Source organism: Rhamphochromis sp. 'chilingali', assembly GCF_963969265.1.
Source record: "Rhamphochromis sp. 'chilingali' genome assembly, chromosome: 15".
Taxonomy (NCBI): domain Eukaryota; kingdom Metazoa; phylum Chordata; class Actinopteri; order Cichliformes; family Cichlidae; genus Rhamphochromis; species Rhamphochromis sp. 'chilingali'.
This window is the reverse complement of record NC_137942.1, coordinates 21,106,653-21,129,129: the sequence shown is the minus strand read 5'-3', so window position 1 is coordinate 21,129,129 and position 22,477 is coordinate 21,106,653. Positions and strand designations below refer to the sequence as shown.

The following is a 22,477-nucleotide window of genomic DNA, read 5'->3' as shown; positions in this document are numbered from 1 at the left end:
ACGTGGAAATCATCTGATCTTATCTGCGCGACTTTTATATAAACGTTTTATCCTGTTCTATTATCATTATTATTATTATTGTTCTCATATAGCAGCGTAGTACGATTTATAGGTAAAAGTGACAATTCGATGCTAGCTTCACACTTCAGTGTGAAGTATAGGTTATGCATTCAGAAAACATAAATAGTCTACCCATAATACAAATAAGAACGTTACATATATAGTTTATGAGTTACTGATGGACTGAAATGTAGTTTTGCAGTTTATTTGAACTCATATAAAAAATAAACAATAGCAATTCATACACGATTAATTAAAATGCACTGTCACACAAGTATAAAGATACTAAAACTAGAAGTCCCCACTCAGTAAAAATACTATTCTAAATTGTACTTAACATTAAGTTATTTGAACCACATACAAAGAAAATTCATAGTCGAGCTTAAAAAATACTTTGTTGTGGATATTTTCTATTTTTAAAATGTATTGTATCTATACTGCGTGCAGCTGGGGCTACGTTTTTAAAAATGTGTTTTTTTTTGTCGCCCTTTATTTTGAAGGTGGCATACCGGACATTGTGCCCGTCAGCGGCACCGGGCTCAGATTTTCCTCTGCCGCTTCACTGCACTCCCATTCACAGGAGACGTTTCCAGCCAACCACAAGTAAAACGGTAAGAGTAGATAAAACACCCACTTAAGTCTTCTTATAATGTATTTTATTCTGTTAAATGTGCGTTAATATACGTCCTTAAGCTGCTCCGGCAAATTTCTATCGATTACTTGCTAAGAAAAAAGGAAAAAAAACGGCTAACTTACCGCTTGAACCTGAATTCTAGAAAAAATGTTTACCAAATAATCGCTTACTGTAGTTAAGGAACTACTTTTTAATAGCATGTTATACTCCCGTAGTTGCACTAATGTCGTTTTCTTAAAATTACAGCGAAGTCACTGTAAGGTTGTTCGAAGCCGTCGGTTAGTTGTGAATTTCCGGGTGTTGAACCCGATCTGAGCTGAGAGGGTTGGGGCTATTAAGTAACGAAATGTCACCCGTTGCTGTTAAAAGCACACACATAAAGTGATTGCACTGACCAGTAAAGTAGGGGATTTGTTCAAATTAGTAGTTTAGTCTGCTTTAACACATTCTTCATGATCATGTCCTTTATATGAGGAACATTTTTCAGCCACTTCCTGGAACTCATCTGTCTTTTAATTTGAATTAGCTTACACTTGAAGCAGCCACCATTTTGGCTTTTTTTGTTTTTTACTTGCAAACAATTAATCAGAGCACGTCGATCAAATCTGCCAAGATCGAGTAACTTCTTGAGCACTTTGGGTGTGATAGTTAAGCTGTGTGCTTTTGGCTGAATGGCTGGCAAGTGATTTCTCAGAGTGATCACACAAACCGTGAAGCCTCCCTTTCCTTCCTGTATATGTGTGTGCATGATAAGTAGAGGATTTTTTGGCCCCTTCTTTTCTTATAGAAGGTCGAGAACCTTCTGTTTAATCAACTTCTGCCGTGAATTGTTCACTTGCTTCACCTCATATTTAAAATGTTGCGAGCTTCCAGTGGCGGGCGGATGTGTCTTGCAGCAGTTTATTTCCTCTGGTGTGAGGAGAGGCCTACAGAGGTTTAGAAAAGAAAGGAGAAAGACCCATTTAGGGTCGGTACTTAACATTTTTGGTGTGCTTTCCTGACACTGCTATAATCTTCAAACATGTTCCAGCAACTCACAGTGAAGAGTGCAAGGGTCAAAACCACAGGCCTGAACTGCAAAAATGGCTGGAGCATATTTCTATGAACTGACAAAGTAAAGTTGATGATGCATTTGCCCTTCTCAGTTTACATAACAAAAGAGATTTTAACCAAATCATTGTTTTTCTCCATGTGCCACACTTTTCTAGTGGACTTTCTTAGCCAGCGTAGCAGCGCAAAGCCCTGACCTTTCAGCGTGGCTGGCGCCTTGGCTCTCCCATTCACGCTTAGCTTCCTGCTGCTGTTCGAAGGGATTTCTCACCGGCTATTTTTAAAGCTTCCTATTTATCCTGGGCCTTCTTGGGGATGAAGACATGTTTTGCTTTTCTGTTCTCTCACAGCCACTCCTGTTCTTTCTGCTGCTCATTGACCATGGATTTAAACCCTTTCTGTGACATTTTAGTCTTTTATTCATTAGTACATGTTAAACCGATTTACCAGTGTCCCTGCATACTCCTCCACTCCTTATCTCATTGCATTTCTGTTTTTATCCTACCCACTTGTCTATATTTGTTAGGGTTGGGTTCCTCTGGATTGCATCAGCTCTACAGCACTTCCTCAAAGATTTGGCATGTTAGCACTGCCCCTACAACTTGATTGAACCTATCATGTTTTTTTTCTTCTTTTTTTAGAGGCTTCAGGAGCAGGCCTTCTAGCATTTCTATCATTAAAAAAATGCTTAGCTTGGATTAAGTTAGGCCCCCAGGTTAGCTTGAAGAAGATGAGTTGTGCAGTGCTGTGGTTAGCGCGTTAAAGGATATGAATCATCAAGCCCGCCTGAAAAAGGAAGCTTGCAGTAATTTCTTGACAGACAAAATGGTTCAGTTGCTGCCTGAGGTGCAAGGCTTCCTTATTTGAAGACATGTGCTGCGGGCTTAATCAGTTTCATCAAACATGGGGGCTCTGCATTACTCAGATGCACAGCAGAAAGGTATTTTCATGTGGTGTGTGGTGCAGGTCTTAATTCATGCCACCAAAGCGCTGCTCTTTGCAGTCATTGTGCTAAGTGCACAATTTTCTACTGAGATAAATAAAATAAAAAAAAGCTTAAAATGACAGCAAGATAACAGCGGAACGATATAATAGTTACATTATCTGATACATGTGAAATATTCTCGATCTGTATGCATGAAAAAAAAAATGTTGAACTACAGAGACGGTGGATACAGGATGTGGTCTTACAGCAGCACCCCTTTCCATTACAGTCATTGCAGGGTAGTTCATTTCGAATCAAATCCCAATCTGCTGATTTGATGATTAGGATTTTTGTGGCGCACCCAAATCAGAGAAGTCACCGCTAAAGCAAAGTGCAACTGTAGAGAGATTGTGTAGGTAAAATTGAACGACTCCAAAGGGCTTATGTGCACTGAGAGCTGCATGAAAGAGCAAGAACACAGAGAGCTGAGAGGATCAAAGCATCACTTTCTAGAATAGAGTTAAGGCCAGGAGCTAAATGTCACCTCATAAAGGTCTAGTAAAGCGCTGTTCATGTCCTGTTCTTGTCTCTGAGGTAAACGTGTGCTTTATTCCATGAAACAAATTCAGACTGTAAGTTATCAGCGATAATACTTCCACTTTTTGATTTATCAGTAAAGCAGGCTTCCCATATTGGTTTACTTTGTCCTGCACCTGGCTGCTGTATGTGCCTAATCACTGGAAAACCTGGCTAATAAAAAGTATTCTTAACAAATATGAGTTGTTGCTGAACCTGCGTGCATTCAGGGTTTTCCAGTTTGCAGCTCTCTTTTGCCTTTACTCCAGCCTGTGATATGCTGTTTGTTGTCCCCCTCCCCCCTCCGCTCCATTGCCCTTTGCCTGCAGTGAAGAACCTGAACAGCAGCATCTATTGCATTACCAGTGGCTCTAAACGGAGCTCATAAGATTACATCAAATCTTCCACGGCCAGAGGGCTGGACTGTGAGGGATGGTAACTGGCTTATCCAGGTAGCCTCAGGGGTAAACCTCTACATTAACCTGTTGTTGTCGTGATAGTTTATGCTGGATCTTCAGACACCTTAAAGCAGATAATAAATGAGCGATCAACCTTTGAGTGCAGACAGTGAGATGGACCCTAAAATGTGTGTGTAAGCCCTTTGGCTTTCTTTGAACGGCATCAGTAAATGTTTGATTCTCTACAGAGGAAACTATTATGTCCTCTTTTTTTTTTTTTTTTTTTTTTTTTTTTTTTTGTTCCTGCTTTCTGCAAATTATTTCTAAGCAATTTTATTGCTACATATGCTTTGTGTAGTCACAGTCCTTTTAACAGATGCTCCAAAGGCTTGTAGCACACTTGTTGACCTTTTATATCTATAGGCATACCTTTGAAGTGCTCACTCCTGAGACTAAATAAGGCTAAAACTGTCTTGGACATCAAAATGATATACCTACACAGCCTACAAATTGAATAGAATACGTGATTGTATTTAGAGTCGCATCTATTGAGACTTTGTTGTTGCAGTTGCTGGGATTCATTTGGGTTTTGTCTTTTACTTCCTCATGTTTTCTCAGGATTACAGTTTGTTGTTAGAAGTCTGTAGCTCTAATCCCATATTTAGGATTGGTTAGGTGATGCCAGCACCAACCACATTATGCCAATATGCTCAAACAGCAAATCAAAATAAATGCCAACAACAACTAAAGAAAATGCTTTGTGAACCCTGACTTTCCATGATCTAAAAACCCAGGTTAAATCTAAGTAATTTTAGTAGATTAAACTCATAACCATGTTTTATTATTTTTTTATATATATATTAGATATTCTATAAATATATAATAAATGTTACATTTTAATTTTTAAATAATGCCATTCATGGTGCTTAATGAAAGTAAACCAGGGAAATACAGAATACATCACTTCTAATCTCTATTTACTATCGAAATAATGCTCAGTATTTTAGTAGAGAATAAAAAGTTGACTTTAACTTTGATTTAAAAACTCTATAAAATTTGTTTTCTAGTATTTCTGTCCAGGGGATGTGGCATATGAAAGAATAACTTTTTTTATTCACCTCATTAATGGTTAAAAGTAGATATTCAATAACAACAATATGCAACCTGAAAGATGAGGACAAACACAAGAACCACAAGTTTGCTTTCATTGTATGGATGTTTCAGTAATATAATATCTAGTTCATTACCCTTATGAACACTCACACACATATATTAATGACACCTGTAGCTCTTGTGTCATCCCACAGGGATTACCTGGTGCCTCCTTAACCTCAATAACTTGCCACAGTCACTAATGTTTCAGCAGGAGAGCTTCGTGGTGCGTCACCAGCGACACTTCCACACAAACACTTTCCTCTCCTGGCCCCGAATGCCTTGTGATCCATAATCCCACCTTTTCTTATTGCTCAGCAGTGTTGCTAGGGAGCAAGACTAATCTCAAGCCTCAACTCCTGCCAAGCCTGGTATGTTTGTAAATTTGTGCTGCTTAGTCCAGCCAAGCGGCGAGATTATCACCTGTAAGGAGAAAGTAGCACAGGTGAAGGTTGGGACACTGAAAAGGAGAAGTCCAGCAGCACATCCCAGTGTGGGTTTACACGATCTCATGACCTCTGTGTTGATTCCCAGCAGGCAGAACAATGACGGGGCCTTTTCCTGTCAGCTCAGTATGTAGCTGCTTAGCCACAAGCCACATGGATTGAGCGAGGGGGGGGGGGGGGGGGGGAAGGGCTCTCTTTAAAAATATGCTGAATCAACAATTTCACACTTGATTAAGATGGTAGCTTGAAGTGATGTGGCTGTCTGCCACACTTAGAACAGCCGTATCTATAATTTCTTGGTGCTTATGTTGGTAAATGTGGCTTGATGCACTGGAATAACTTCATCAGATGCCCTGCAGTTTTACAGTTCAGAAATGACTGCCTGCATTTATTATGGTGATTGTATTTCACGTCAGTCTAGTCATTACCAGGCTTAGTATCATTAGAGACAAATTTGGAAACTGTTTCTTTGTGCACCATAATCATGTTTTTCTGGGAAAATGTTATCCAATCGTACACTGTATACAAAAGATGGACACACTGGCTTCCGTTTTCCAAGCATGAAAATGGAAGCAGGAAGTGTCTTAACCCTGCATGCTTACTTGTGCCAGCAATGCCATAATGCAAACCTGCTTTTCATGTGTTCTTAGTAAAGCTTCTTTATATAGAGCTCACAAAGCGCTGTACAACAATTAAAGCAATTAAACCATGTTCTGATTTTATGACCTGTCTTGATGATTTTATGATCTCAGTCTAGTTTTAGCTCTGGTTGAATAGAATAGAATCATTTTGTTGTATTTCGGCCCCCATTGGAGTCAAAAAAGGAGAGTAAAGCTTGGCGCGTCTCCGTTGCGATGTAAAAATTTGCGGTTTCAAAATGCCAACGGTGTAGAAGCTCAGTTCAAGGTTTGCTTTGTGACTTACCTAGTGGTTTAGAATCACTAACTGAATAGTATATAGTTATTAGATTCAGCCATACTTTCATCTTGGAGGTGAGGTACTGATCCAGTCAAAAAATAATAATTTTTATACACTAACAGCTGAGATTTAGGACAGAGAAGTTTTGACTTGAGATTTTCAGAATAGTTTCCAGTAGAGAAACATGCCAGTTCTCTGTGACTGAGCACTTCCTGCTGTGTGACAGTTTGGTATGCTGCAGTCACAATGCTGCTCGCTGCACAGCCGTCACAAGGAGTGCATTGAAAGTCGAGAAGAGGAAGCGAGAAAAACAACCTGTGCCTTGAAGAATGATATGACACATCACTGTGATATCTGGTCTGATTTTCTTCTCCGTCTCTTTCTCCCTGTCTTTTTGACCAGGAAACACTCACACAGCTGACAGGCCAAACCAGCAAGCTATTGGGATAAGAGGAATTTGTGCTTTTATGGGAGCATAGAGGCCCAATTTGGGGAAAACAAAAAAAACAAACTGTGCTGCATTCTCAGTTCCTGCTTGGCTAATGCCCAACTGTATATGGAGGCAAAATAGAGCAGAGCAGAGGGTTAGGCGGATCAACAAACCAGTTTTGTTTTTTTTCAACACTGTTCATTTGCTGAGTGTGATTTGCTGCAATGGGTGAGGTTGTGTCAGCTGTATTCTGCTGCCGAGGGTAACAACCTGTACTGAGCAGGTGAAACTGGCCTCGTAAGCTGTCGCCACTTAAGGGTTGTTTGTCTGGTGGGTTCTTGTGCGTTTGCTTTATCCGCATTTGTTAGCTCGCCTGTACCCGTTCATTGTGTCATTACCTCCCGGGTTAACCTGATTTGCAACAGTACAAAAGAAAAAGAAGCTGAGGTGTTAGTCACTGCCTGCATCTTTGTAGCATGTGTAACTAAGAGTTTAAAGGAGAAGAAGTTGGTGCTCTAATCTTCCTCTTTCAGTTTAATGCAATACTGCACATTTTTGCACAGTTTAAAACAGTGATACGTGTGGCCCGTGTTGATGCATGGTTAAATTCAGCGCAGTACAGGAAGTTCTTTCAACATGCAAACACGCAGGATGAGACATTTGAGGGTGTAGCTGCTCGCTAGCTAGGAGGAATGTTCTGTTCATGGCAAGACAGGGCAACACCTGCAGATTAATAAATAATTGTCGCTGACCAGAAAGAGCTTTCTGCTGTGTTGCCTCATTATTTGACAGTAAGTAGTGTCACTTCTTCTAATTTTGTTAGAAGTTTAGAGTTGCTTTGAGATTCGCCTCAAAGGGCAAAGTGCATGAAAGCTGGTCTTTGTGTTTCCGTTGCAGGTCTCTGCCTTCTTGCTTTCTATGTGTGATAAATCAACTGCTTCAAGTCGATAAAGCACTGTATGACTGCGACTGTGGTTTGCACTGTACGTGAGGCTTCAGTGGTCGATAAGAGTAGAAAAGTGCTATCAGTTTGTTGATGACTGCAGGTTCTGTTCTCATCTTGTTGTGCTTGCAGAACAGACCTCACGCAAGTGTTACACAGTACCATCATCCAGCTGCATGTGTTGAACAGCACTGTGCAGGCTTTGCCCAGCATTTGTGCACCAGATGTTATAAATTGCATAACTAGAGCAGGTTTGTTGTCCAAGGTCTCATTGTGTTACTGTGCTGTTGCCTGCTCAGAATCACTGGCAATTAGCAGTAAGAGTGGTTGTGAGAGCACAGCTGGGTGTAAACGGCCACGCGCGCATTGCTGTTTTTTACTTGCTGTTGAGCCGGAGAGACTAGGACAGCATGGAGCTCAGATAACCATCAGCTTCTTAGACCACCAACCTCTGCTGTATGTCATCGCTGCGACATCAGGGAAACTGGCTGGTCCGCCAAGTAGACTGCGAGGGTTAGAGTGTCATGTGTCTTGGCTCGTGTCTGCTAGGGTGTGTGCATATGTGCAAGTCTGTGTTGAGGTGTTGAATAAACAAAGGGGCTTTGGAAGTGGCTGGGCTCTTGTCAAAATAATGTGAAAGTTGCCCGCAAGGCACAAAACTGACTCATCTTTGGTTTATTTCAATATAGCTGACCTGTTGCCAGCTGCCTGTTAATGAAGAAAATAGTGCACACGAGCTCTGTGGATTGTTCCTTTTGTCACTCTGTTTGAACAGGGAAGTTGCTCTGAAGTGAAAGTTTTTGCAGAGCAGATGCCATTACTTTGTCTTTCAGCATGTGAACTATTAAAGCAGTAGAATAGGCTGTTTCTTCCTACATGACCTGCAGCTTTAGAGTGCTGCGCCCAGGTCAAAGTTTGTTATCCCTCAGGATAATGAATTCCAGCAGCTGGAAGTCTTAAACAGCCCGTCGCTACTTTGCTTCGTAGCAAGAGTGAAAAGGAGAAGCAGTCTGTGGTGCGAACCTCTGTTGGTCAAAGTGTATTACTCTACTTTCCTGTCATCTAACCCTTCCTCTCTCTTCTGTCAATGTTTCCTGCTGCAATTAGCACACCATGGCAGAGCACGAGCCCACACCAGAGGAGCTGGCAGCGATCGCAGCAGCCAATGATGAGAGCGACTCTTCTGTCAACTACAAACCCCCCGCCCAGAAGAGCTTGAAGGAGATCCAGGAGCTGGACCAAGATGACGAGAGCCTGCGCAAGTACAAGGAGGCGCTGCTGGGAAACGCGGCTGCTGTAGTCGTTGGTGTGTTGATGTTAATTAACATACGTCAATAAGCTTAAATACGCGTTGATTTCAAGAAGAGTTGGAGTGTTTTTTCTTGTGGATTTAGCTTGTGCCTTTTTTAAATTTATGATTAAAACCTGTGTAGTGACGACATGACAAAAGTATGTTAAAGTCATTCTTTAATAAACCTGCCAACGTTGTTGCTCAACATGTTTGTCCTACCAATAGCACGGCGTATCACAAGGCCAGGAATTTGTTGTAGAAACAGTTAGAATATTGAAAACTGAGCTTATGAGTCAGAAACTAGTCATTAACAGCTCAGACAGACTCTTTCCTGTATTTTTGCCATTGAGTTATATTCTCAGCAAAGAAATCTGTTTAAAAATATACAGATTTACTGTCATACAGCATGCTGGTACTGTTGATCTGAAATCTTTGTTAGTTAAAAGGCTTTAAATTACTAATTTTAGCACAGTATTCATGAAAGTAGAGCAACTCCACGTGTGCAAAGTAAAGCAAATCCTTTCCGGAGTACAATTTCAGTTCAAGAGCTTGAAAAGCAGAGATTGTTATGGCGTTTCTAACTCTCCAGATACGAGCGTTTAATGTTTTAGACAAATTTCACTGAAATTAAATGCAACGTAGAGTGAGTGTTCGAGTAGTTATATACACACAAATGGATGTGTGTGTACGTAACACCTCCCCTGAGCATTTTTCTGTTGTTTTATTCAAACTAATGAGATTTTCTATCTCCTGCTATACTGTGACGATGTTTTTAATTGCGTGACTTCTTCTTGTCTTAGATCCCACTGTCCCCAACGTCCAGGTGACGAAGATGGTTCTGGTGTGCGATACGGCTCCAAACAATCTGGTCCTCGATCTGACTGGTAAGTAGAGCAGGTGTGTCCGTGCCGATTTTAGTTTAGAAACTAGAAATCTAAAATAAGTGAGCAGAAGTGAGGCTGGCATACAAGTCTCATTGGTGTGTGTGTGTGTGTGTGTGTGTGTGTGTGTGTGTGTGTGTGTGGTGGGGGTCATAGGCCTGCTGGGTCATTAGTTCACTAATCGGTGTCGACTTGATTCCTATGTGTCCGCGTTAATGAGCCATTTCCTGAAACTTCAGCCCCCTCCAGCAGAGCAGAGGCTCACTTGTGACATTGTTCCCCCTGGTGGTCATTATTCTTACTACAGGGTGTTGAAACCCCAAAATCCACGGGAACTGTTTATCAGCCTGCTTTATTTATTTATTTATTTATTTATTTATTTATTTATTGTCAAAGTGGAAAGAATCTGACTCTTCTGTCCCTGCTGTGTTGCTTTCTGCCAGGGGACCTGGAAGGCTTCAGGAAGAACCCGTTTCCGATGAAGGAGGGAGTTGAGTACAGAATAAAGATCTGCTTCAAGGTGAGAGTCTGGTGTTTGTCACACTCGCCACTGCGCTCTGTTTACGTCGCAGTGTTGTTGTTACAGCACTGCTGGAGATGTAACTGCAGTCTGCAGAGCACTATCATTATCGTCAGAGGCTTTTCAGAGGAATTTAACTCTTGTTGCCTTCTGCAGGTCAACAAAGAGATCGTGTCAGGCCTGAAGTACATGCAGCAAACTTTCAGGAAAGGAGTTAAAGGTGAGCCTGCTCAAATCATCTCACTCTGCTGTTTTTTTTTTATTTTTTTTTTTATAAAGCTGTACTGATTTTCCTAAACCTTGCCTCTCATACATGGTCACCATACAGTAATTATTAAAAAACAATGAAACTAAAACTATAACCATTTTCATATGATAAAAATCCATGCTGGAGCTAAACTGACTTAAAAACAAAAGGCAAAACAAAATAAAAACTAGTGAGTCTGCCTCTTGATCCTAAAGTTCTCCTTTTTCTTTCCCTCTGTGATGTGCAGTTGACAAGTCTGATTACATGGTGGGCAGCTACGGCCCCAGACCAAGCGAGGAGTACGAGTTCCTCACCACAATGGAGGAAGCCCCAAAAGGGATGCTGGCCCGCGGCACCTACCATATCAAGTCCAAGTTCACCGATGACGACAAAAACGATCACCTGTCTTGGGAATGGAGCCTCGCTATCAAGAAGGATTGGAAGGACTGATTTTTTTGATTTTTTTTCCCCCCTTCCCACACTCGCTCGCTGGTCCACCAATGTCTTCCTCTGCTTTGTTTCCGCTTTTCTTTTTTTCTTGCCATCATTCCCACCTCCCCCTGGATATTGGATTGTTTCAGTCTTTTGCTCTCTCCGTCCATCAGCTTGCTCACTCCTCTCCTGCGGTTCCATCTATTTTCCTTTTCTTCTAAATTCCAATCACTTCATCATTCCTCCCATAGCAACGCTGATTGATTTTTGTTTGCACCAGCCTTTATTACAAGAATGACATCTTAAAAAAAAAACCGGAGAAAGTAAATGGTGTTCATTATCCAGATTTTTGGTTACAGTTTGTTTATAAAAAAGGAAAAAAAAAAAAAAAAAAAGCATCTGTTAACAAGCAAATTTGATTCCTATCACTTTTTTCCTTCCTTTCTTTTCTCTCTTTTTCACATTGTTTTGTACGATTACCACGATCTGCCTTGGAAAGAATTGTACAGGAAGCTAAAGTGCTGCGTGCACACGATCGCTGTACGGTCACTGAGCAGTAATTGCTGGACACAAATCTTGGACACAGCCCGCCTAAAGCCTTTGAGCAGATTATTTGTAGTTGGGTCTTGTTAAATTATTTGGAATTCAGGCCACTTCTTTTTTCCAGATAGTCGAACAGCCAGCAAATTCTGCTGAGAGAAGAGGGAAAGCAGTTACCTCTAACCCCCTTGCATTCCCTCGCTTTAGCTGTGGCTGTTTGTTCTTTTTTTTATTTTTTTCCTGATCAGGGTATTTTGGCAGGTTTTATTTAGTTTTTTAGCAGCCGCGTGGCCTTAACAAGTAAATAAAAAAAAAAAAAAAAAAAAAAAATAGACAGCCTAGTTGAGCCAGTTGCCTTCTTACTATTAAATATTATATTTGCCAGACCATCGTGTGAGCCTGTTTTAACAGATTTTGTATTACATTGACAGGGAATCAGGACTGAGGACATGCTAGTCTCCTTGTTTCAGGGTGTCAATCATATCAGCTTTATTCGCCAACACCTTCATTTCAGTACTTTGTAGGTTTCTTCAAATCTAATAAATGAACTCTAAATCTAAGAGTCCGGGTTGTACTAATGGCTTTATATCACCCAGTCTCCTCTTATGTTCCTGAGGACATCAATTCTAGCGCGTTACCTCAGTTCCCTATTGAACCGAACACCGCAGAAAACTGTTAAACCGCTCACCTCGTATTGCTCAAGTTAAAGATTACCACTGCTGACTGTGCCTCCAGACTCTCCCGACCGGCCACGCGCCGCCTCTGCTGACTCGACAGAGCTCAGAATCGTCTATAATTGACTTATGAACCAGAATAGAGACGCGAGTCCTTTAACCAGACACTGATGGTTAACACATCCTGCCATATGAAAGTGTTTTTCCTTTTTTTTTTTTTTTTTTTTTTAAATACACTCCATAAGTATCCGAGTGAAGCCCGTCAAGCTTCGTTCAGCTCTCGTGCCGTGGACTGATGTTTTTCCTCTGTGGGTTGAGTGAGACTCGATGTGTGCTATTTGTATTACCCTACAGTTTACTGATCTGTGTTCACATTAAAGTGTTCAGACTGGGTGTGTGTGTGTGTGTGTGTGTGTGTCGTGTTTTATTCAGGGTTATTACCAAACAAACTTCCTTCATGAGCACTTTTGCAACTATTAGCAAAACAAAGAAGCACTCAGAGCTCAAACCTCTGCCAAGAAACTCGCTCTCTGGGCAGTATTTACTTGAAAGGTAATAGTGCTGCATTTTGTATATATTCACTTTGTTCTTTGTAAATGTACTTTAAGAGGTTTGTAGTGCAGTAAAAACAAGTGCCTAGGGCAGGCTTTTGTAATTACTGACATCATCCTGAGAATAATTACTAATTATTTATGTGGATTCATTATTTGTCTTGACAGTACTTTCTTTAAGAATCTAACAGATGTTGGGCTCAAGCTGAAAGAGAGGCAGATGTAAAATGCCAAAGTGAGGTCATAGGTCAAACGAGACATATTTGTATACAAATTGTGTTATTTAGAGTCCCTGTTTACCAGTATCATTCCTAAATGTTAGCAGTACAGTGGGGCAAAAAAGTATTTAGTCAGCCACCGATTGTGCAAGTTCCCCCACCTAAAATGATGACAGAGGTCAGTAATTTGCACCAGAGGTACACTTCAACTGTGAGAGACAGAATGTGAAAAAAAAATCCATGAATCCACATGGTAGGATTTGTAAAGAATTTATTCGTAAATCAGGGTGGAAAATAAGTATTTGGTCCCCTCAAACAAGGAAAATCTCTGCTCTCACAGACCTGTAACGTCTTCTGTAAGAAGCTTTTCTGTCCCCCACTCGTTACCTGTATGAATGGCACCTGTTTGAACTCATCATCTGTATAAAAGACACCTGTCCACAGCCTCAAACAGTCAGACTCCAAACTCCGGTGCCAGACGTGTTCCGCTGCTGAAGCCAGTGCATGTCCAGGCCCGTCTGAAGTTTGCCAGAAAGCACATGGATGATACAGCAGAGGATTGGGAGAATGTCATGTGGTCAGATGAAACCAAAGTAGAACTTTTTGGTATAAACTCAACTCGTCGTGTTTGGAGGACGAAGAATACTGAGTTGCATCCCAAGAACACCATACCTACTGTGAAGCATGGGGGTGGAAACATCATGCTATGGGGCTGTTTTTCTGCCAAGGGGACAGGACGACTGATCCGTGTTAAGGACAGAATGAATGGGGCCATGTATCGTGAGATTTTGAGCCAAAACCTCCTTCCATCAGTGAGAACTTTGAAGATGAAACGCGGCTGGGTCTTCCAGCATGACAATGATCCAAAACACACCGCCCGGGCAACAAAGGAGTGGCTCCGTAAGAAGCATTTGAAAGTCCTGGAGTGGCCTAGCCAGTCTCCAGACCTCAACCCCATAGAAAATCTGTGGCGGGAGTTGAAAGTCCGTGTTGCTCGGCGACAGCCCCAAAACATCACTGCTCTCGAGAAGATCTGCATGGAGGAATGGGCCAAAATACCAGCTACTGTGTGTGCAAACCTGGAAAAGACCTATAGTAAACGTTTGACCTCTGTTATTGCCAACAAAGGTTATGTTACAAAGTATTGAGTTGTATTTTTGTTATTGACCAAATACTTATTTTCCACCCTGATTTACGAATAAATTCTTTACAAATCCTACCATGTGGATTCATGGATTGTTTTTTTCACATTCTGTCTCTCACAGTTGAAGTGTACCTCTGGTGCAAATTACTGACCTCTGTCATCATTTTAGGTGGGGGAACTTGCACAATCGGTGGCTGACTAAATACTTTTTTGCCCCACTGTACAAACAAAGGCAGCAGAGTTTTAAGCAGGGTTTCTTAACATGTCTTATTTTTAAAAGTTTGACCTCGAAGAAGAGGTCAGAGGTCCAAAGTACCATGATATTTACAATCCTCATATATCATTGGGGATATGTTGTCGATGCAAATAATGGCAGTAAGAAAAAAATCGGCTAATAGTATTATCACTTTGACTTTTGGATCATCTACTGCCCTTGAAGGAGAGGTCAGAGGTCAAATGTGACACGTTAGAAATCTTTACAGGCTACTTTGTACATGTTAAGAATCGTAGTTTCTAAGTTACAAGGCTTTTTGTTGATTTTTAATAAATCATAAAGTTGAGCTTGATGGATCTGTTTTATCAGAATTCATTCAAAACTTTCCGAGCTGTTGCATTTACAGACAGACTGGCAGCACACATGCAAGCAGTAACAAAAACATGTATTTAAACCACCTTGGCAGAGGTTTAAACAAAAACAAAAAAGGAGAACATGGTTGATGCAGTAGTTATTTTAATCAACAGGAAACATTAAAACAGCCTATTACAGGAACAAGTTGGGTCATGTGACAGCACAGTGTGGAAATGATGAAATAAATCCCTGAAAAAGATGCAGAAGCATCGCTGCCTGTTCAGGAGGTACACTTTTGTGCTATCCGGTAAGTTCAAAAAGCTTTAAGCTCATTGAGCCATTCAAAAGCTTGCGATTCCTGTTTCTCAAAGACAGATTTAGCTTTTTTTGTGTTATCAGCCAGATGCATGCTGTAAATGCTGCAAGTTTTAAAGCTTCTGAAAGTTGGCCTGTTATTTGGCTTCAGTGTTTATCTTTTTTTTTTTTTAGCATCAGTTACAAACGACGTCACAACAAAACCCTCCGTTCAGATAGTTTGTCAGTTACAGTCAGGAGAAGCATTCCATCCCTTTGGCAGTTTCATGTGAAACAGGATACAGCAGTGAAGGGTGTCCAAACGGTTAAATGAGAAGCCTTTAAACAGTTTGGTAAACTGAGATGTTTGTAGTATCTCATCAAATTCAAATTCAAATTTTATTTGTCACGTACACAGTCATACACAGTACGATATGTAGTGAAATGCTTCTGCCTCACTTGTTAGTCTTTCTGCTCTTCCTCGTGTTCATGTCGCTCTTTGTCTTCTGCAGTCGGGAGAAGATCTCCTTGAACAGCGCCTTGTACTCTGGCGTGTTCTGGCTCAGCCGTTTGTCCACCTGCTCCACCTGCCTGCTGATCCCCTCCAGGGCTTCAGGGGTGGAGGGAGTCTGAGGGGGTGTAGGAGGGGCGGCGGCGATCACGACGTCTCCGGAGGTGGAAGGCCCCGCGGCGGCCATGTTGTACTCCTTCATGGAGGGATCCCTGGAGACGGGGCGCGAGGTCTGCACCCCTGCGTGGCACAGGCTCTCTTCGTGACGCCTGCACTTCCCCAGCAGCTCCTCGTACTTCTCCAGCAGCGCGTGGTACTGTTCGTCCACCTCCCGCAGGATGGACATGCCCCGTTTGCGCACGCCATTGGCGTGGAGGGCGTAGCTCCCCTGCCGTCTACCGGTTGCGTCACGAGCTGAGATGGCGTTCAGGGCTGTGTCGCTGCAGCTTTTTCTCACCGGTCCTCCTTGCTGCCCAGCCTCTCCAGCACCTCCCTCGCCTCCGTCCTCCTGCCCTGGGCTCTCCTCTGGAGTGTCAGTCTCAGGGCCGTTATTGAGCAGATTCTCTAGGCCGTCTTCCATGTCACCAATCAGACACACCCTGGACTTCCTGAGCTGCTGCATCTCCTGGAGCTCAGCTTCCAACTCCTGAACCCGCAGCTGGCATCCTTCTGCTCCTAGGAGACGCTGCTCCAGGCGCTCAAACTCCTGCAGCACAGCAGCACACTCCCTCTCTGCACCCTCCCGCTTGGACCGCTCTGCAGCCATGGCCGAGTGCAGCGACGACACGATGTCTCTCAGACGGTCGTTCTCCTCATCCAGCGGCTGTCGCTCGGCCAGGTCCACGCTACCCGGATTGGCCAGCAGGAAACCATCCTCATACCTTACAGGAAAAAAACACTCAGTGAGCTGCGTTTGTGGCCAATCTCATTCAAATTTCATGTACAAACACTGCACAGTCACACTATAAATACAGTCCAGTGATAAAGCATTCAAGTCCTTCTGGTTTTTTTGTTTTACATCAAACTAATTTTAATACTAGACCAAGATAACCTGAACAAATACAGAATTCAGTTTTTAGATGATGACTTCATCATTTATAAGGAAACAGCTACTGAAGCCTATCTGGCACTGTGTGGAAAAGTAACTGCCTCTCTTGTTAAGTCAGGAATTAACTGTGATTAACAACATCTTTTGGAAAGAAAAAAAGTTCGGTTTCACTCGCCATACCAAGGCCTCACTGGGTTGGTTATCTAGTAGGACGATGACCTGAAGCACACCAACAAGTCCACTTCTGAATGGCTAAGAAACAAGCAGTGAAAGTTTTGGAGCCAAGCCTGGACTTCAATCAGATTTATATGCTTAAACAGGCCGCTTATGCTAAAAAACCTCTAATGTGGCTGAATTTAAAAAAAGGAAAAGTGGGTCCAAATTCCTTCACAAAGATGTGAAAGACTCATTGACAATGACTGATTATTAGCTTTAAGGAACAATTACTTTTTCACACAGGGCCGTGTAGGTTTGGATACCTTTTTCGCTTAATAAATGAAATCATGATTTAAACACTATGTTTTGCATTTACTCAGGTTATGTTTGTCTAGTATTTGTTTGATGATCTGGAAAAAAGTGACAAATATGCAAAAAAACTAAGAAATGAAATACTTTTTTGCATACAAAGGACATGTTACAGTTACTGTTAGCTCTATGTTACAGACAGCAAAGACACCAATCATTTCCTGACGCTCAGTGACCTCGGAGCAGTGCAGAGCTCCTTGAGGCAGGGGAAAGAGTGGATGGTCTTGCGACGCTCCTTCTTCTCCCTGCGGACTCTCAGCTCCTCCAAAGTTCGCAGCTCCTCAACCCGAGCTGTGAGACTGTCCACCTGGCTCTGTAGGGTCTCCATGGTGCTGGTTAACCTGCAGGCATGCACACACACAGATCACTGATTTTTTCCATTTTGATTACACCATACCTTTATCTCAATGCTGGAATGACTCAGCATTACAAACCAACATAACATAATGTAATCCCTGATTATTTAAATCCGATTATTTTAAAACCAGCTGCTCAGGTGGAGGGAGTGGTCTGTCAGCGCAGCAAGGCTCACATTCTTCAGCTGATTACGAAGTGACTGTTACATCAGGCTCGCTGCTTTTCCCCACAGAGGCCAACCACGTATAGTGAAAGCGTGGGCTCAAAGCAGCTGTGGGTCACCTGTCTATTTTCTGCTGCGACGCCTTGCTCTCCAGCACCAGCTTCTCATTGGTGATTTCCAGCTCTCTGGCCGTCACATCCAGCTGTTCGTACACCTTTGCGTGCTGCTCGTTCATCTCCCGCAACATTTCCAGCTGCTTGGACAGGTACTGCAAGAGACGCATGTTTGCAATTAAAATGAGAGGATCTTAATGGTTTACATCTGGAGAACAGACTGGTCCTGGGAGCACAGGGTAGAAGTACTTTAAAGAATGCAAACTAACCCAAATACACACGTTTATACAATTACAGTTCACAGGGGTTCATATGGGTTAAAAGTTCATCTCGTGGGTAGTGTCAGTCAAAACTGTGAGACATCTAAGCCAGAACACTGGAAAATCTACATCTAATAATCTAACTTAAAGGTTTACAGAGAATGGTCAGAACAAAGAGCGGCAGTTCTCTGGGAGAAAATGCCTTGTTGATGTCAGAGGTCAGAGGTGAATGGCCATAGAGCTTCAAGCTGATAGAAAGTCCACAGCAACTTATTAAAACCAAGGTAAGCAGAAGAGCATCTCTGAACACTGCAGCAGCAGAAGAGCACACCAGCTGTCACTCCTGCCAACTAAGAACAAGAAATTGAGGCTACAAATTACACAAGGTCACAAAATTGCACACTGCACTAATAAGTTCCCACTGAGTATAGTTTAAACACCACAGACACCAGAGTATTGTTGTTGCCCATGCCTGTCCCTTTATGACCACAGTGTATCCACCTTCTGCAGGACAGCACACCATGTCACAAAACTAATCATTTCAAACTGGTTTCTTGAACATGACACTGAGTTCAGTGTACTTAAATGGGCTCCACAGTCACCTCACTTTGGTACATTTGCAAAGCCAACAGCATTGTGGAGGACCCCACACACCCCACACACACTCTTCACCCTGCTGCCTTCGGGCAAGAGATACCGGAGTAATCAGGCCCTCGCTGCTAGACTGCGAAACAGTTTCTTATCCCGAGCTGTCAGACTCCCGAACACTCAGTGACTGGATTAACACACACACACACACACACACACACACACACACACACACACACACACCCTCATATACCAAGTGGCTTTTTGCACAATGCTCAGTCTTTTGCACATTTCTATTGCCCTGTTGTGCATGCACTGTGTTGTGTCTGTATCGTTCTGTTCAGGTTGGTGTTGCACTGTCTTTGTTTTGTTTTTTTGCACATTGCACTTTATGCAGCGCTGTGTAGATTGTCTGTTATATGTCATATGTAGCACCATGACCTCGGAGGAACGTTTCACTGTGTACTGTATCACTGCACATGGTTGCAATAACAATAGAGCCACTTGACTTGAAATTTGTACCACAAAAAATTAGGACAGCGCAGAAGGAAAATGGGGTCCAACTCAGTACTAGTAAGGTGTTCCTAATATAGTGGCTAGCGAGTTTATATACAGGTTTCGCCAAAATTCGATACGTTGACTTTGTGTGTCTATCTCTAAGACTGAGAATACATTTTCAGAGGCTCTCATCAGGTGTTTACTTTACCCTCGGTGAGCCTCGTCGCTAACACCACATGCAGATTTTGAGCTGTGAAGAGGCTGACGCATTCTGCACGTGTTTTTTTCTTCTCACACACTCGTGCTGCTTTCTGCCATTTCTTCCCCTCACTTTATACCATAACTGAGTAGGAAAGGAACACAGACAGGCAGCAGCCCAGGAGTAGCACACCTCAATCTCTTGCACTTGCTCCTCGTTGTTGATGTACATCTGCTGCAGAGAGTCCTCCAGCTCTTTGTTGCGTTCCAGGAGGGTCTTGCCGAGCTCCGCTGCCAAATGCAGGTCTGACGAGAGATGGGAGAGAAGGACAGACATAAGCAGAGTTCGCTCTCAGGGCTTTACGGCTAAAACCAGTTGTTCAGGCTTGTTTGTGGATGACTTAATGAAAACCAAGATAAAGAGAACAGGCACCAAATATTACCGTGCATTTATTTTAAAGATCACAATAGTTGTCTTGCAGATTGGTTTCTCTTCACATCATGCTGATAAAAGCCTGCAGTTGTGCGCACAGCAGGAGCCTGAGCTCTGACAACACCTTAACAGTTGCTGATATTTTCTGACACAGCGTGAAGCATCCATTATTCATTCTCCTCTGGTGGATAAAAACAAGCTGGACTGAAGAGGAGGAGGAGGAGGAGGAGAATCCTGCTGGCTCTGTATACTTGGAGCTCATAACAAACATGGGGGAGTGGAGGGACGGGAGGAGACAGAGAGGCACTGACATCCATTACTGAGCAGTGAATGGAGTGTTTTTTCAACCCAACGCAGAGGATAAAAACACAAGCCTGCATGCATGCAGTTCTGCAGGTGTAAAACCCAAAAGATTAGATCCGATTGGGCTCATTTGCATGTAACACCTCTGCCTTATCTAACATATTTAACAAGCTCCATTTGTGCACGCTGTGCATCCTCTCTGTCGCCTAAAACGCAGCGAGGGGAGGCAAGGACATGCTTCAACAAGACAGAAGAGATAGCAAAACTCCAGCCTGAACCGGAGAGCGCTAATGAGCTGAGGAAGAGGCGTTGGAGGAGAGTTCGCACGGCACCTCACAGTCACGGCGCCGCTTCTGTCCCTGTGGCGGGCACGTGCCGAGAGTCTTCTGTTATATAACTTCTGAGTTCTGTGCAGGAGGCCTTGCTGAGAAAGTCATCCTTATCACAGGGACTGAACTCTAACTCCTCATGCAACAGGCCCCCCCTCACAGGTCAGATGAAGCTGCAGGACTAACCACACCATCTGCCAGGACTCATTTTCCATGTTTGCCTGATTCTAATAACCACACAGAGGTAGGGGGTGGGTAGGCGAGGGGGGTGGTGTCACCAAATAGTAGATCCGGCAGCAGAAAAGTTGCATAACGCAGCATCATTTCTGGGGCAAAATGATGCCAGGCTCTAAAGTGCACACAGTGTATTTGTGTGGCACAGTGAGAGCTTGACGGTAATTACACTTCCAGTCTGACCCCGAAAAGCCTCAAATCTCTGATCTCCACTAAGGAGGCTTCGTCTGGGGCTCCCTAATCAGATCAGCCTGCGGGATGGGGACAGAGTGGGGTTGGGGGGGCTAATGACTTTAGTCTGTATGCTGAATAATGCTGAGATGAAATTCTGATGATGGACACACACACAGGGAGTCAAATCCACCTGCCTCTCCATGCATGCTGCACAATGACGCTACAAAGCTGCTTTAGCTCTCTGGGTCAGCAGGTAATCAGGAGATGGGGTGATGCTGCTGCAGGAGGACGCAGGCTTTCCAGAGCACAGCTCTCCTCAGACGCACTCTCAGTGAAACTGCAGCCTTTTAAAGCCATTTTTCTGGCAGGGCTGGTCACACAGCAGCAAGGAGGAGCAACAATAAACAGTCTGAGCTGCCTTTGCTGCTCTTTGCTTCTTTCATTTTATTCAAAAATCTACAAAGTTCTGGGGATTTGTTGCACACACTGTGCTGACCTTTTTGTTAGGAACATACACTCAAAATAACGTCATGCAGCTCCACAGCAAGTGGGCTGATGGATTTGAGAGAGAAAAACAGCTTGAGATGAGAGGAAGACATTCAGTCAGTCTGACAGGAGGACTGCTGTCCGAACCACCGCTGACAGGATCGGAGTAATTGATGAGATGAAGGGCAGGCAGCTCCAACTCGTGCATGAGTTGCCTTTAAGAGGTGCAACCTCCTCCCGGTTTTCCACCCACCTCTAAATGCATGAACACCCGGGGGCCAGCGGTTGCTAATAGAAAAGGGGTGGGGTTGGGAGGAGTGGGCTCACCTTGCTCCAGGTCCCGCTGGTCGTACCACGGCTCCTCTTCCTCCGTGACAAACTCCTCCATCCTCCCCGCGCGAAACATCGATGCTGCCGAACTTCCTCTTCTTCTCCTCCTCCGCCGGCGATGTGAGCTGCCGGTGGTACCGACTGCTCGCCCGGAAGTGACAACGAACAACAGCCCCCCCCCCCCCCCAAATCACTCAGAGAGAGGAAACCTCGGTGGCGGGGACTTCGGTGCACCTGCTCCTTCTCCTTTTTCTTCTCGAAGCGTCCGCAGATATGAAGCACCCCGCATCCGAGCGGCCTCGACGTGAAGCAGGTTGGAGGAGGCTGACAGCGTCTCCTCGGTGTCTCATCAGGCTTTGATGTGCAGCAGCAGCAGCGGACGCAGACTGGCAGCCTGGCGGCAACCGAGTAACCGAGCGCTACTGATGCTGCGTTTATGTGCTGTGGGAGAAAAGTGCTGTTTGCAACGTTAGTCTTTTGAGATTCTTCTTCTACTGTTCCCTTAAAGAATTCAGTGCTGTTTTTACCCTATCAGTGAGGTTAATAGACTTTTTTAACAGACCATTTTACTGTGCAGTACTGCAAATATTGATATTGAGCCGATACCAATATCAGCGTTCGTATCAATACTATTGATATTTGGATTGATCCGGCCACTATCCAAAGCTTACAAAAGAGAGATCTGGCCAAAAGGGCCAGCGGAAATTGAAACAAGTAAAACATAATGGTACTATAAACACATTTTAAGTGGCCAAAAAGGGCCGGATTCTTTATAATGTAGGTAAATTAACACATAATCATGAAGATTAAAATATATACACACCCTTTTCGTAAATGATGTTGACTACTGTGTATTTACCAACATAAGCAATGACATTACTCATAAAAAGTGTGGGAGGCTCTTGAGTCCTACGTTAGCAGGAGTTCCTGAAAGCAGCACTACTAAAGATGACATCATCGTTTACTTGACAGCGTCCCCACCAGGGACGTCTCCTGTACAGTTAATAATAACAACAATAATAAGAGACGTCTCAC

The 22,477-nt window shown here is 43.2% G+C and overlaps 2 protein-coding genes across 2 annotated transcripts; one reads left to right on the top strand and one right to left on the bottom strand.

The window, feature by feature from the left end:
• Positions 1-560: 560 nt before the first annotated feature.
• arhgdia (Rho GDP dissociation inhibitor (GDI) alpha) lies at positions 561-12,349 on the top strand. Its single transcript, XM_080904988.1, has 6 exons — positions 561-671; positions 8,640-8,838; positions 9,624-9,707; positions 10,148-10,224; positions 10,381-10,444; positions 10,719-12,349. Exons 2-6 carry the CDS (start codon positions 8,646-8,648, stop codon positions 10,919-10,921), a joined length of 621 nt encoding a protein of 206 aa, XP_080761114.1. The 5' UTR covers positions 561-671; positions 8,640-8,645; the 3' UTR covers positions 10,922-12,349.
• Positions 12,350-14,723: 2,374 nt separating this feature from the next.
• Positions 14,724-21,881, bottom strand: cdr2l (cerebellar degeneration-related protein 2-like). Its single transcript, XM_080906502.1, has 5 exons — positions 21,440-21,881; positions 19,347-19,459; positions 17,616-17,764; positions 17,153-17,317; positions 14,724-16,284 (listed from the first exon to the last, which is right to left on the bottom strand). Exons 1-5 carry the CDS (start codon positions 21,516-21,518, stop codon positions 15,348-15,350), a joined length of 1,443 nt encoding a protein of 480 aa, XP_080762628.1. The 5' UTR covers positions 21,519-21,881; the 3' UTR covers positions 14,724-15,347.
• Positions 21,882-22,477: the final 596 nt, after the last annotated feature.

Excerpts from the sequence above, each read along its gene's own strand:
- arhgdia (XM_080904988.1), top strand. The coding sequence starts at position 8,646 with ATGGCAGAGCACGAGCCCACACCAGAGGAGCTGGCAGCGATCGCAGCA. Across the intron at positions 8,839-9,623 it reads CGCGGCTGCTGTAGTCGTTG|ATCCCACTGTCCCCAACGTC; the intron begins GTGTGTTGATGT and ends TTCTTGTCTTAG. Across the intron at positions 10,445-10,718 it reads TTTCAGGAAAGGAGTTAAAG|TTGACAAGTCTGATTACATG; the intron begins GTGAGCCTGCTC and ends TGTGATGTGCAG.
- cdr2l (XM_080906502.1), bottom strand. The coding sequence starts at position 21,518 with ATGTTTCGCGCGGGGAGGATGGAGGAGTTTGTCACGGAGGAAGAGGAG. Across the intron at positions 17,765-19,346 it reads AGCAAGTGCAAGAGATTGAG|TACCTGTCCAAGCAGCTGGA; the intron begins GTGTGCTACTCC and ends CGTCTCTTGCAG. Across the intron at positions 16,285-17,152 it reads GAGCTCTGCACTGCTCCGAG|GTATGAGGATGGTTTCCTGC; the intron begins GTCACTGAGCGT and ends TTTTCCTGTAAG.